General features: G+C 39.9%; 1 protein-coding gene across 1 annotated transcript; it reads left to right on the top strand.

The window, feature by feature from the left end:
- Positions 1 to 4,482: 4,482 nt before the first annotated feature.
- On the top strand, positions 4,483 to 14,838 carry LOC6533451 (FMRFamide receptor). The gene is made up of 2 exons (XM_002094126.3): positions 4,483 to 5,071; positions 11,329 to 14,838. The coding sequence occupies exon 2, from the start codon at positions 11,532 to 11,534 to the stop codon at positions 13,176 to 13,178; it is 1,647 nt and encodes a 548-aa protein (XP_002094162.1). The 5' UTR covers positions 4,483 to 5,071; positions 11,329 to 11,531; the 3' UTR covers positions 13,179 to 14,838.

Raw genomic sequence — 14,838 nt, 5'->3', positions numbered from 1 at the left:
TTCTTGACGTCGCTCCCCAGACTAAATATCCTTGTAATTGTTATGCGCCACTTCTGGTAATTGCAGTTTTATAAAAATAAATTCCGGATAATTTTACCCGCCCAACTCACGGATACAGCTTAAGTTTCCCAGCTCATTTGAGGCTTTACTCCCAGCGGAAACCCTTTTGAGCTAGTGGCTTACCCGCTGCGCGGCTCCTGACGTCTTGGATTTCCGTCAAAACTTGTGGCTGATTTATGGCCAACTTGGTGGCCGTCAAAGGACACGCCGTTAGCTCGAGTAAGTCGAGCCACATCCGCTTCCGTCGTCGCCACAGGCGCAGTCCCACAGGATTTGCACAGGATTCGCCCACAACCGCAAGGTAGTAAGCCATCCTTGATTAGTCACCAAGGGTCGCAGCGCAGTAATGCAGCGGCTGATAAGAGGCCGCATCATAAAACTGCCATTTGCCGGCTGATAAGAGCGGCGCGTGCGGCACCAGCTGCCCATCAGATGGGAGGTCAATCCGGGTTATTTGTGGGTCAAGTGCCATTTCGACATGCGAATGGCCACGAGCCGCTCTCTCCTGGCTTACCTGTAAAAATGGGGGATACAGCTGGAATAGCAGCTTAGTTCTTTTAAAGAAGAAAATTCTATTGCATCTTAATTTAGTATGAAAGTAAGTCACAAGATGAATGAACTACAAAGGTTAGCTGCTCCTAGAAAAATGCTACATTTGAAGTAAAGTAAGGTACACTATTACCACAAATCTAAAAATTATCCAAACCAATTGATTTAAATGTAAACGATTTAATTCAATTTTAAGGTTTAAACATAACAGGGTAACTCAAAACCCAGAGCCCACATCCCCGTCGTCGCTTGTATTACATTCAAAATGTCCTGGGGGATGTTATAAACATAAAAATTATACCTACATACCTTGCGCAGACATATTTATGCATATTAGTGCTAATGTCGGGAGTTTGGGCGATGGCGTCGTCGAGATAAAACTAAAATGGGAACCTTCTGTAACATACTTTTGTACTCGTGGAGGTGGCGAAAACTTTTCAGACGCACTGCAAACAATGACGTAGCTGCTCCTTGGTCCCTCATTTATGCAAATGGCCGCCATTTGCAGCAGCACAAAGGACATGGAGTCGCATGGAGGATTTATAACAGCAAATGCGTTATTTATTTGCTGTGTTATTGTTTATGATAGTCGGCACTTTATGGCAGACCCCATGTATCTGCATTTATAGTTAGACATTTAATTTGGGACTAGTAGTCAGCCAGATGGTTTTTTCATTTTTTAGTCATTATTTTTGCGGCGACAAGTTCGGTTGATGTGCCAAGTTTTTATTGTATTTGATTTCGATTTGAATTTATTACCCCCAGCTTTCAAGTGGCAGCCATGTGGAAAGGTCACTGCGGATTGGATGAGTCATCCTCGGGCTTGGAGTCCTGCCTCCTGAGCACCGACTATGATGGAGCACTTGGCAAGGCTCAGGTCCTGCGGAAGGATATTTTGGAAAAAACCCCACTGATAACCACGTTGAAACGGGTGCTCAATCAAAAGTGGGTGGAGTGACTGCCTTTTACCAGGAGGTCAAAGGTAAACCGCTTAGCAGAGACTACTCTACAGTTTATGTAAATGTCAAGCACCAGAATATTTAAGTGCATTGCAGTTTACTAAGCTTCACTTTGTTAAAAGACCTTCTTGCCACTTTCAATTAGAAATAATAGACCAAGTCAAACGGATTTTAAAAGACAAAATAGTTTGAATAAGAGCTTTTCTTTTTTTATTTAATATAACTTTTCAAGTTAATTAATACCCTGCTTCAGAGAAGAGAAGTTTAGAAATTTCAATAACGGTATTTAGTTGACAAATATTTAGCAACCTTCAACAAAATTAAACTTTGTTATGCGTGTAACATTTTGTATTCAAATTAAATTGGTAGATGGCCAGCTTGTACAGAATAAATTACGCACAAGTTTCAATTCAATTCCATGTGTATGCACAGCATACATATTCAGCAGGCATATTCATGCCCATCGTCAATTTTTAAAAACGAATTCGGCCTTTGTTTTTCAATTTCAATTGCAAAATATATTAGCTCGCGACTGATTGTCAATTTCAAATCTATTTCCACCTGTCACGAGCCGCAGATGCGGAATCGGAATCCCTAGCAAATCCTACAGTTATCCATCTTGCATGCCACATGGCTGTGGCAGTTATGGAACTTCTACTCCGTGCTTTATTCTACGGCTCTCAAAACTGCATTGCAAGTGGAATGTGGCAAGTGGAAAGTGCGTTAAGCCAATTTGAATCTGGCACGAGCTGTCGCAAGTGCAGACATTTCCAAGAACTTCAGTCTACTTGGCCTACAAAAAAATAAAGCAAATAAGCAAAATTCAGATACTCAACAGCTGCCTCTTGTTATGCAATTGCGCCAAGCAAAGCCGTATGCGAAAATATGTGAATTCTGCCGTAAAGTCAATTTTCCAATTTTCCTTGTCTTGTGGTAAAAACAACTTCGAGCGGAAGTGCAAGCTAAGCAGGAAGTTCAATTTATACACAGAAAAGTTCAAAGCACAATATGAATAAACAACTTTTTCCCATAGTTAAAAGTGCTTGTCTGATAAATCAATCTCCTATAACTTATAGTTCACTAAAACATATACATATAATTATAATAGGTATAGTAATTATTACAACTACCATTTTTCATTTATTATGATTTTGTTTATTGTGTAATTTGCGCAGAGTTATACTGTAGAGTCCCCTTTTTTGAGTGCGTGTTACGTGCTTAAATCTGCCACTGAATCCATATAAAGTTTCCTTTTTTTCTGGCCACTGGGCAGCTGCCAATAAATTGGTTGACAGTGGGCGGTCCTTTGGCGGTGGGATTTGTTGTGTAATTGTGCGAATCAAGTGCGACCGCAGTGGGACGGGTCATGAAGGTTAAGCCGAGTGGAAATGTCGTGGTGATTAATCTAAAAGTGCCCCAAAAGGTTACGTTCCGCTGGTCAGCGCCGTTTCCATTAGAAAACTTTTATATCGCCTGGCGGTTAAAGTGTCAAACGGGAGCCAAATAAATGAAAACTCTATGGCGCGTCATCCGCGTCATGATTGGCATGGCCACCCACGAGAACGCCACCTTCCCTTTGAAATTGTTGTGTTCGTGGGACGGAAAGGAAGGAAACATCATCTGTCAGACGGCCAGGAAGCCAGGAAGCCGTCTTATTGGGAAATGAAAATATTAAAAATATATTTCGACTGTCTTGCCAGTAGAAAGCCTACGTACTGACAGCTGCAGGCGGGGAAAATGTAGAAGAAAAACCCAAAGGGAAAATAAATCAGCGAGCCGTAATCCGCCGCGTTGTCTCTGAACTGAGCTTTGCAAGTTTCGGCGCCTTTTTCCTTGCCCTCCCAACCCCAAAAACTCTGGCACATGCCAAGAACGGATCAAGTTTGAGGGCTTCCTCGGAAAGCCAACGAATTATTGTATGGCAAATATTCAAAAGAATAGCTGAAATTTAATTTAGTGCGATCCCGAAGTGCGTAGACATTGACTGAAACCTTAGAAAATGAATACATTGAGTGTAGGATGATTATTTATTGCCGAGTCTGATAAACGCATTTCTGACAGCAGATGTTGTTCATCATTTAAGGCAAAAGTTCAAAGTGTCATCCAAGAAACTGGTATAGTTCAATAGGTTTTTGAAGGGCAAATAGTCGTTGCTACACAAAGAAATAAATCAGGCACTTGAATAAATATTAAGGAATAATAAAAACATATACAGCAAACAAGTTAAGTTTATCCCATCCATAAATGTGTATATATTGTCAACTTGTTATATGACATGTCTCTTGATTGCACAAAGATAAGTTGTTAAATGGAGAAAAGTATCGCACAAGAATGCCTTAATGACTTGCAACTGCTGACAGGAAAAACTTAAGTTGTATTGCGAGATAGCGCTTTCGAAGACCACTTGGCTTATCCTTCGCCCACTTCCGCGGAAAACAATGCTCCACTCTGCTCATCGGCTGCCCAAACAATAAACATTAAATTAATTTCCTCGAGCGATTTCCACCCACGCAGCGAGTAAATTTCTCCAAGTTTAGTGCTGCATTTCCGGTGGACATGGGCAGTGTATATGCGGGTGTCTGTGCGTTCCCCAATTGCACAAACACAAACTGGGTCGTTGTGGTCATTATAGAGGGTATAAAACTTGATTGTTCGCCTTACGACATTTGGCTGCCTTATAAATAGACGGACAGACACTTTCACTGGGTGCAGTTGTTACGGCGGTGTTGCAGCAACATGCAACTTGCAGTAATGACGGCGCCAGTTTTTCGTTATGAATGAAAATGCCCGGAAAATCAGCAACATTTCCGCGGCGCATGCCCAGAAACAATATGTTGATGTGCCGGCAACATGCAACATTGTTGCCAGGCGGCAAGCCGGAAAACTTAAGTGGAAAATTCGGCGGCACAGTTGGCAGTCAGCATTCAACGCGTTCGCGGCAGAAAAAGCGTTCGGAAAACGAATTTCGAGATATATTTTAAAAATATCACTCATACGCACACGGGAGAGCGAGTGTCTGAAACGAGAGTGAGAGTGCTGTTCAGAGTGATATTCAGCAAATAAATAACAAGCAAGTATTGTTTATTCGAAATCAAACGGAGAAAGTGTTTTAATAATGTCTTCCGAAGTATATAATCAAGTGAAATCGGCTGCCAGCAGCTCATTAATTTATAAATAAATATATTAAATATATTGTGGCGTGTGTGAGTGAGCGGCATCGATAAAAAGCTCCCCAAAGAAATTTCTTTTCGGCGGCGAAACGTGAAAACACATTGCTAAATTATCTTCACCGCAAGAAAAACCGCCGAGAAAGCCAAGAACTCTCAGCCCAAAATAACAGAAAAAAAAAGTCGAATCGCAGATCATTCCATTCCACTTCGATTAACCCCATCGCGCCGTCTGTCCCTTGGCATTGATTGTTGACATTCTCGCCGCCAAGATATGCAAATGGGAATATGCGAATATCTTGCACACACACTCGAGTTGTAAATTAAATTCCCAAGGTAAGCAAATAAGTCTTAATAAGCCCATTAAGACAACAGCTAAAGGAAATGAAAACAAAAACAAAACGGAAAACGTGTGTCATAATACATGCGTTTTCCTTATGAAAGCAAAATGTCAAGTGGCTTTTTTTATTAGCATCCTTGGGTGTGTGGAAAATCCTCATGATTTCCATGTCGATAAGCCGCAGCATGTTGAATATTAAAAAGATTAATTTATTGCGCTGCGAACCTCCCATGTGGTTTGTCAACTGAAAATATTCCACAAAGGCATTTTTATTGTCTGGGGAAAATAATGGAGAAGGACTCGCCTCCACTGAGTGACGACGAGTCATCCGTGAGATGCAATCGCTCCAACATACTCGATATCCAAGAAAGTTTCATTGAAAGTGGCTTCGTCAGTTTCTCGGTTTTATTGTGACACACGAATTCTAAAGAAAAACATCTTGAAAAGAGTTCTTTATTGTATACAAAATATTACACCGCCACTCATCGAATTCTTTATCATTTTACAACAATACAGAACAAGTAAAACACATTTTACGCACTGCACTACTTGTGTACATGGATTTTAACTTTCTGAGAATATATTTTAATTTAAGTAGGAATAGCGAAATAATGGTAACCAAGAAGCTGAATTTTTGTAACTATATTTCTTATTATAGTTGCAATGCAAATTTAATATTGCTTCATTTGAATTTTATTTACGGGGAGGCTTGGAAAATATTTTTTTTCTCTTTTTTCAAATAGTAGCAAAAACACAAATAAAGCTGAAACAGCATTATATCTAATGTATGCCTTTGGCTTTAATTGCCTTACCAACTACTTAATTATCATTTTGACTTGCTACTTTGTTGCCAAACTTTGTTTGCAGACTCTTTTGAGCAGGTATGCCAGGCACTAAGTTCTAGAGATTTTAATTTTAATTAAATGCAGAAACCGAATAAGAGATGATGGAATGATTGCAGTGAAAAGTACTAATATAGTTTCGGCAGAAGTTTTGGCCTTAAATAAATAGCTCGTACATTTGCATGCATCTTAAGTTTGGCCTAATATATTTGTACAGGTGCTGGCACTCTAATGTATTCACATGCACTTTCTTTGCCCACATAGTGCATATTAATTTACTAAATGTTGCAAAATTGTATCCGTACCAGCTGGAAAGTAAAAGCAAAGAGAAAGGTGCAAGAACTCTTGGAGGACAAATGAATAGCAGCCGCACTGGATTTCATTGGCCTTGGGTTAAATGCTGCAGGCAAATAGATCTTGAGCCTTTTTCCCCCTCGCAGCTACTTAATGTCGCAATGATTAAGTATACGCCGCGTGGCACTGTGCAGGCAACAATGCAGCGATTATTTACCTTAAACGCAGTCATTCAGGAAAACAACCGCGTCGGCTATTAAAGAGAAAAATGGGAGATTACACGGAAAGATATTTATACACCAGTTGTAAGCACATTACTTTTTTACTACAATAACAGCTAAACATTTTATGTTGGATTTTTTATTGGAAAACATAGACTTTAGAACTATTAATCTTCTCAAGAAAATCACAACATTCATTTTCCAAGTATATTTCTGTTAATTTAAAGTGAAATCTAAATTTTTTTTCCTGTGCTGGAGAGTAACAAAGAAGAAGGCGTTGGGGCATAAATCAGTTGTTCTATGGCGAGCATTCGGCACCTGGCCATTGAGCAATCAAATTGTGCGAGTTCCGGCAATTAGAAGAGCTGGCTGAATGCTTTTTGGAATCCCCAAGAGCCCGAGTGGATGGTCATTAAAACCGAAATTGCAACAAAAATATGCAAACCAAACAAAACCGGGCTGGACATTCGCGGCATCCCTGGTTGGGAGAAAAGTCGCATTTTTGTATTTCTTAGCGCTTTCCTTTTGGTTCCGTCTGCCAGATTGTCGAGAGCAAAAGCCTTGAAACTGTCAACTAAAAATAAATCGCAAAGAGCTCGCTTTTCTCTCTTTCGCTGCGAAATATAATAATTATAATTTTGTGTGTTTTCATTTCATGCCGCCAGAGAACCAGATTCTTTGACTTTTATATGTTATATTTTTTATTTGGCTTTATATGCTCAACATGCGGCTAAGCACTCGCGGTTCTATAAGTTTTGCGTTCAGAAAACACTAAATCCAATGCTAGATGTTTATATGTATTTTGAACGAATTCCACTGGCACACGGAATCACAATGGAGAAGTGGAAGGCAACCATAAGTTAATATACTTAAGCTGCTTAATTAAATAAATTCGGCAAAAATGCCTGCCGTCGAATGAAATATGGCAAGACGTATGGTGTCGATTTATAGGGGTTTTTTATGAGAGGTTTTTCTCTTATTTCTTATTTTATTGTTAGAATGCTTAGTACACGTTGAAGTAATAAATCTTGTGTATTTTTAGTGAGCATTCCACCATGTGTGTTATATTTGAAATAACTTACTTAATTGTTATTATTGTAAGCAGTAAATTATTGGCAAACAAATTATATTTAATTAAACATGAAAGCAGCCAAATTACCGTAATGCTTACAATTTGCTTGATTAATTGAACAGTCAAGATATTTATGCCCCAAATTCGTAACGAGCTTAATTAATAGTTACCACCTGTTAAACTATCAATATCATATTCGAATCCGTTTCAATCAACCCACTTGAATAGGAAATACAAATCTGCCCAGCACATGCCAAAAATCCCATCCCAAACTAAACATGGATTTTCCACACCAAGCCAACTGCACTCATGAAAATCCAACAAAGGAAAACTAGAGAAATGGGAGAACAAAAAGGAAAACGGATGGCCAAGAAGCATTCCATATGCAAATTGCTTTTAGAATAATTAAGCTTAATGTCGTTCACAGAATGCAACATTAATTGAAACTATTTGTCGCTCAACGTGAAAAGTGAAAGGATGCGACGTGTCTGTTCTATTTAACCTGGCATTGATTTGGCCATAACACACGGCTGTAAATAAAATCCCACTCAATTATGCACATTTGATTTAATTGCTTTAGCACTTAAAAATGCAATTAGCATTACGAGCCGCACTGCCAGCACTTGAAAGTGAAAATGGAAAAACTGGAAAAACCGATTATACCATAACTGCAAAAATCGCAGGGCTCAGTCAAAGTTCACACAACTGGGCTTAGTTCTTTTTGTTATTTTTTTTTTTTTGAGGCAGCTTAAGGGTTTAAAGTTTTTTCGGATGGCTGGCATGTAGATTTCAGTCAGCTTTCAGTGGTTAAGCCGCGTAATCCGAGCTGTGTTTATGGTTGTTTCAGCCATTCAGAAGGCTGTAAGAACCACTTTACCCAAACTGCCAATTGTTCTTTTCTGTGGAATCGAAATTTATTTGTTTCGCTTCGTTTTAATGTGTGCTGTACTGGAATATATTCGAACCTAATAAAAAACACCACAGAATAGTACAAATTAATTAACTTAAATAAGAAATAAAGCAGCTTTTTGCCATCTTAAATTATATTGTCAGCATTTTTGGTTGGCAATTTATGCCTAATTAAGGTATTCCAAAAATATCGACAGGACATTGGAGAGTACTCATCCTCCTCAAAACGCTCTTTGATGTCGTTTGTTTTTCCGGAGAACATGTGAAACAACAAAAGCCGATAAAAAAAACGCCTACCACAGTAACAAAGACCAAATGGCAGTGAAACTGAAAAGCCTCTGTTTTCCTTTCTCCGTGTGACAAAAAGCAAATGGCCAGGCATTCCGAATACCAAAAATGCCGCCATACAGCCAGCTGTGAGGAAAAATTGCTGGCTAGGATCGACATTTTTTTTTTGCTTTTGGTGAAACTGGGAAAAAAGCCATTTCGGTGCTGGTCGTGTGGGCGATTTACCAATGTCGGTGCCGTAAAAAGTAAATGTGTGAGTTACACGGAGGCAGGGCAACTAAAACAGGACACGTGCTGGTCGTCAGAAGCGGCAAAAAGGGTCAGAGGCATTAAAGATAATTGGCCTTATAATTGCCTGGACAGTTGCTGCTACTGCTGCTGCTGGCGTAGGAGAAAGTCAACCGAAAGCACTTCAATTCTCGCCTCTAATTGAGATAATCGCATTAGGAGCCCAGGGTCGAAACAATGAAAACCAATGGAGGTGGTTGGAGGTGGATGGGTCAGTGCTCAGCGACACCTGCATTCCAGTGACCACAAAACGCTGACCACTTAACATGCAAACAACTGCAGCGGACATTTCAGTTAATCAAAATGCTGCTGCTGCACAGAGATAACAAATGCAAATTCACCAAATATCACGCATACGCAACGTGTGCGCCCTTTGCCCTCCATTCATCCCCAGCACCACAGTCATTATGGTTTTCTGCACTCTGCGGTTAACTGAGCACGACAACAGACATCACAAACACCCAAACACCCAGGGCCACAATTACATGTATCATATAATCAGTAACAGCAATTGCCGTACTCTTTGTTTCACTAACCTGGTCGTAAATTACGTCAGCAGTGATTCACAATCGCTTTCGGCATGGGAATCTATATTGATTTCATTATGCACAGAAGTCCTGCTTATGGCCACTGAGGGAAAAGGAATTTAATATAATAAAAAACACTTTTTAAAAATATATTTCATGTTAGCGTGCTAGGGTTCCTGTTTTATAGCATCTATTTAAAATTGGAATTTGTCTTATAATGAATCTAAAATGTAAATCATAAGTGTTCAATGTATTCAATGCAATTTTATGGAATCAACTTTGTTTTTTTGTCAGTTCCCTGTTAAAGATACAATATTATATGGGCGTGTGGTTTGACTGATTTGCTTGGCCACTGGATGGGCTATCAGTCTTCGCTAGCATTTTGGCCCCATTCTTGGTGTATCTGTGCCTTTGTTTGTTGGCCAAATGGTTCCGCGGGTGTGTGGGTGATTTCCGATTTCGGTTTTTGGCCACTTAAGCTTGATTGATGTGTCAAAAATGTGACATTCAATGGGCGCGGCGGTGTGGGAATTCGTGATATTTACACGTGGCAACGACGTATTTAGTGCGGCCCGAAACCCATAAATGATTTAGTGGACACACTTGTTGCCAGCCAGTTCGATAAGGGCCGAGAACAAATAAAGTGAATTAAATCATTAGAGTGTGACAAACACAGGACCTTCATTAAAGGATAATGGCCAATAGAAAACGACACACTGTATTCAGCAGAAACCAATTTCAATGGCAATTAGGGGCAATCCTTTTCGGGACACGAAAATAATTCAGACTAATGTGCTGCTGGTTTTTGTTGACCCTTATAATGGAGATTACGGCCTGTGTTTGTTACATTTAAATATATGTATATGTGGTATCAAAACTGACACACTGATACCAACAACTTTATTGTATTTATGAGCAGATAATTTTTATATGATCGATAAATGCGTGAATAAACGTTATATGTTTTGCAGTATCCAAGAGCTGATAATACTTAGTCCAAACTAAAAATATTGGCATTGAACGTGGCTGTGTATTTGAATTTCCCTTTAAATGTTCACATTCCTCTCTCACTTACTGGAATCTTCTTTTAGAAAATGGTTATAAGATATTCCAAAAGGAGATCTTACCGCGCTCATTCTTCTGCAACTTTGTGTAGTTAATTTTCAGAAAATTAAACTCCAGACGGAGCCAAGAGCACAACCAATGGGCAAATCATCAAATGAAACGTAATAACCTTGTTCTAATTATAGAACTAATTGTTACAAATTTACCTGTAAAAGCAGGCATCAATTAGGCTTCCTTTTAAACAGCAGCAGCAAGAGGCTAGCAATTGACACCAAAGGCATTTATAATGAGCACAGAAAATGTTTTGGGTCTCCGGAAAGAATACATATATCTTACTTAGTTCCCCTCCGACAGCCAAGCAAATAAGTTTGTTTGGGGGGCACAGAGGAAAGGCTTCTTGTTGTTAATCGATATAACCTAAGTTACCTTTCACAAACACACTGGAAACAAATGTTACTAAAAATATGGGTACTATAATTTCAAATAATTTTGTTACTGTTAAAAAGTATTCTTAATAATGGAAGAATTACTTCTTTTATTATTCCTTATTCCATACGATAATACTTTAATGATACAACTCAGGTGCAAATTACATAGATACAAATGGTATTCATTTAAGTTCACATTTCATAAAATTTTTGAGGATTTCTTTTTCTTATAAATAACCTCATCCTAAGTATTTTTTTCAGTGCTCAGCTAGCAACCTTGTTTAAAATGACCTTCCATTTTTCATTTCCTATTTTGCAGCTTAAAGTGCCGACGGCGCCGGGTGGAAGCCAGGACAAAGGACATCGTCATCAGGTGCTCGTGTCCTGTGAACCGTGCCACAATAAGTACCCGACCTGTGGCCGCAGAATTGATGTTCGTGCGAAAGTTGCACGTTGGCTGCCCCAATGCTATGCCCAGGATTCGAGTAGGACACTAAAGTGGGTCACTTGACTCCGGCAGCGATGAGTGGTGCAGCGGTTGCGCGGCTCCTGCTCCGCTTGGAGCTACCCTCGCCGGGTGTGATGCCACCACCGCCCACGGATTACGACTACGGTGGACCCATCAGCGACGATGAGTTCCTGGCCAGTGCGATGGCCACCGAGGGACCAACGGTGCGCTACGATCTGTTCCCGCAAAACCACAGTCAATCCACTCTGCAGATCGTACTCAATCACACGGAGGTGCAAACGGATCTGCAATATCCCCACTACGACGACTTGGGCCTGGATCCAGAACCGAATTGGACGCGAATCTGCGAGGATGTGTACAATCCGCTGCTGGAGAACAATCGTATTGAGTTCTGGGTGTGCGGAGTGCTCATAAATATCGTTGGTGTCCTCGGTATCCTGGGCAACATAATCTCCATGATAATCCTCTCCCGACCGCAGATGAGATCCAGCATTAACTACTTACTCACTGGCTTGGCACGCTGCGATACGGTGCTGATTATCACGTCGATACTACTGTTTGGCATACCCAGCATATATCCTTACACGGGTCACTTCTTCGGCTACTATAACTACGTATATCCGTTTATATCGCCGGCGGTATTCCCCATAGGCATGATAGCCCAGACAGCTAGTATATATATGACATTTACGGTGACCTTAGAGAGATATGTGGCCGTTTGTCATCCCTTGAAGGCGAGGGCACTCTGCACTTATGGCAGAGCTAAAATATACTTCATAGTGTGTGTGTGCTTCTCGTTGGCCTACAATATGCCCAGATTTTGGGAGGTCCTGACTATCACCTATCCCGAACCGGGCAAGGATGTAATACTTCACTGCGTGAGACCTTCGAGACTGAGAAGATCGGAGGCGTACATCAACATCTACATACACTGGTGCTACCTGATCGTAAACTATATTATACCCTTTCTCACCCTGGCCATACTAAATTGCCTGATATACAGGCAGGTGAAGCGGGCTAACAGGGAGCGCCAAAGGTTATCCAGATCAGAAAAACGGGAGATCGGCTTGGCCACAATGCTGCTGTGCGTGGTGATAGTGTTCTTTATGCTCAACTTTCTGCCGCTGGTGCTCAATATATCCGAGGCCTTCTACAGCACCATCGATCATAAGATAACGAAGATCTCCAATCTACTGATCACCATCAATAGCAGCGTCAACTTTCTCATATACATCATCTTTGGCGAAAAGTTCAAGCGCATTTTTTTACTCATTTTTTTCAAGCGCCGCCTGAGTCGTGACCAACCGGATCTCATCCACTACGAGAGTTCCATATCGAACAACGGCGATGGAACTCTGAACCACCGATCCTCCGGCCGCTTCTCACGGCACGGCACCCAGCGGAGCACCACCACTTACCTGGTGGCCACCGGCGGACCAGGAGTCGGGGGATGCGTTGGTGGCGGTGGCAATAATTCGCTCAACAATGTGCGACTTACCCAGGTCTCTGGCTCACCCGGCCTGGTCAAGATCAAGCGGAATAGAGCTCCATCGCCTGGTCCAGTGGTCTACTTTCCCGCCCGCGAAATGCAGAGATCCGCATCCACCACCAACTCGACCACCAATAACAATACTTCAATTGGTTACGACTGGACCCTGCCGGACAGCAAAAAACTGGGACACGTCTCCTCCGGATTCTGAGACTGTGTCCAAGTGAATACGATTCGAATGGGTCACTGGGAAGGGGTGGACTTAGTGCACTAGTCATGTAAATATAAATAGACACGGAAATAGGGTGTAACAAACAGCTGTGGTCAAAATACTAGTAAGGATTTCGTTGAATTTAGCTAAGTGTAACATTTGGATTTTAATGGAGATATGATTTCCAATCTTTCTAATTTATGATACAAAAATAACTACGTTTATTTAAATAATTTAAAATTTAATCTTCTTTACTTTTAAAAATGAATTATAATTACACTTTTACAAAATAATTTTTTTTTTTAATTTATTACCAAAGGGATATAAACTTTTTTTGGCTAATTAATAATTCTATTATAAAAGGTGAACGTAGCTTTCTAAATTAGATGTAAACAATTTCAAAAAGGCTTAAGTCCCCGCAGAATGCTATATTTTGACCGTAGTTGTATCTACTAAGTACTAGTTTGTGCTACTTAGTACTAGTTTGTACTACTAAGTGCTAGTCTGTACTACTAAGTACTAGTTTGTACAGAAGGCATCAACTAAGCGCTCCAAGCGTTGCGTTACTTTGTGATAAGCGTTGAATGTTTCCTTTCCCAATTTCTCTACTACTCCTCCAGAACTTCACTCGTTGATATAGCTGTTAAGAAAGTTAGTTTCAGTTGCGACCAGGCTGAAGAAAATAGTTTCTTAGACTGAGAGTTTAATATGGTTTTCCTGGCGTTTTTCCATCATTTCCCTGGCTCAATGAATTGAATTTGTATCAATTTCGCACTAAATTAGTCATCGAAACTTTGCCAAACCCAATATCGTTTCACTTTCTACTGGCCTTTGTCCGAAGTTTTATTTATTAGCGTAAACTTTAGCTGCCTTTAATTAAATATCCTTTACGACGCATTTCTCGGCCGAACTTGATGAATGGTTTTCCTTTTCTTTGGCTGATTTGGGTTTTCCGAACTTTTCGATTTGCCTCACACTTTCCCGGAAACTGGTGTTCTTTGGGTCTAAATATACAAAAAAGGCCGGACAATCTGTCAACTTGTCAGAAAGTTTTAAAAATGCCGCTCAAAGTTCAGTCAGCTCAAAAGTTCGCCAGCATTATTTAGTCGCCCGAAAAAAAACTCAAGTAGCTCAATTTAACAGCAAATGCAACAATAATAAACAACAAAAGAAAAAGACATTTTCAGGTGTTCACAAATGAATTATTTTTATTGCTCCTTGGCCCCTAAAATATGTAATACCCAATATACTGTGTAAATACTTTTAAGAGTTCTGTATATACTTACGATCTAGTATGCCAAGCATAAACGAAAACCAAAGAGATTTAGATTTCAATTGAAGTCCAGGAAAGGGGATACTAACTTATAATTTTGAATTATATGATGGAACACGAACAAATAAATAAAAATTAATATAATAAATTATAAAACTTCTCGCAGTTTTCAAATCAACTTTATGCTCATTAAATTCAGCAGTTAATATTCATAAAAAAAAAATCTGATAAAAACCAATGACTTAGTATCTCCTTTGCCGAATAATAATAAAATTCATGTAGACCTAGACTAGCTTTAATATTGTATAGTCTTAGCAAATACGTAATCGAAACTAATTTAAACAAATTCAACGATTGTGCAAATAAATGATGATGAGAAATCCGAAA

The sequence above is a fragment of the Drosophila yakuba genome, chromosome 3L, assembly GCF_016746365.2.
Source record: "Drosophila yakuba strain Tai18E2 chromosome 3L, Prin_Dyak_Tai18E2_2.1, whole genome shotgun sequence".
Classification (NCBI taxonomy): Eukaryota; Metazoa; Arthropoda; class Insecta; order Diptera; family Drosophilidae; genus Drosophila; species Drosophila yakuba.
This window is presented reverse-complemented; position numbering and strand designations above follow the sequence as displayed.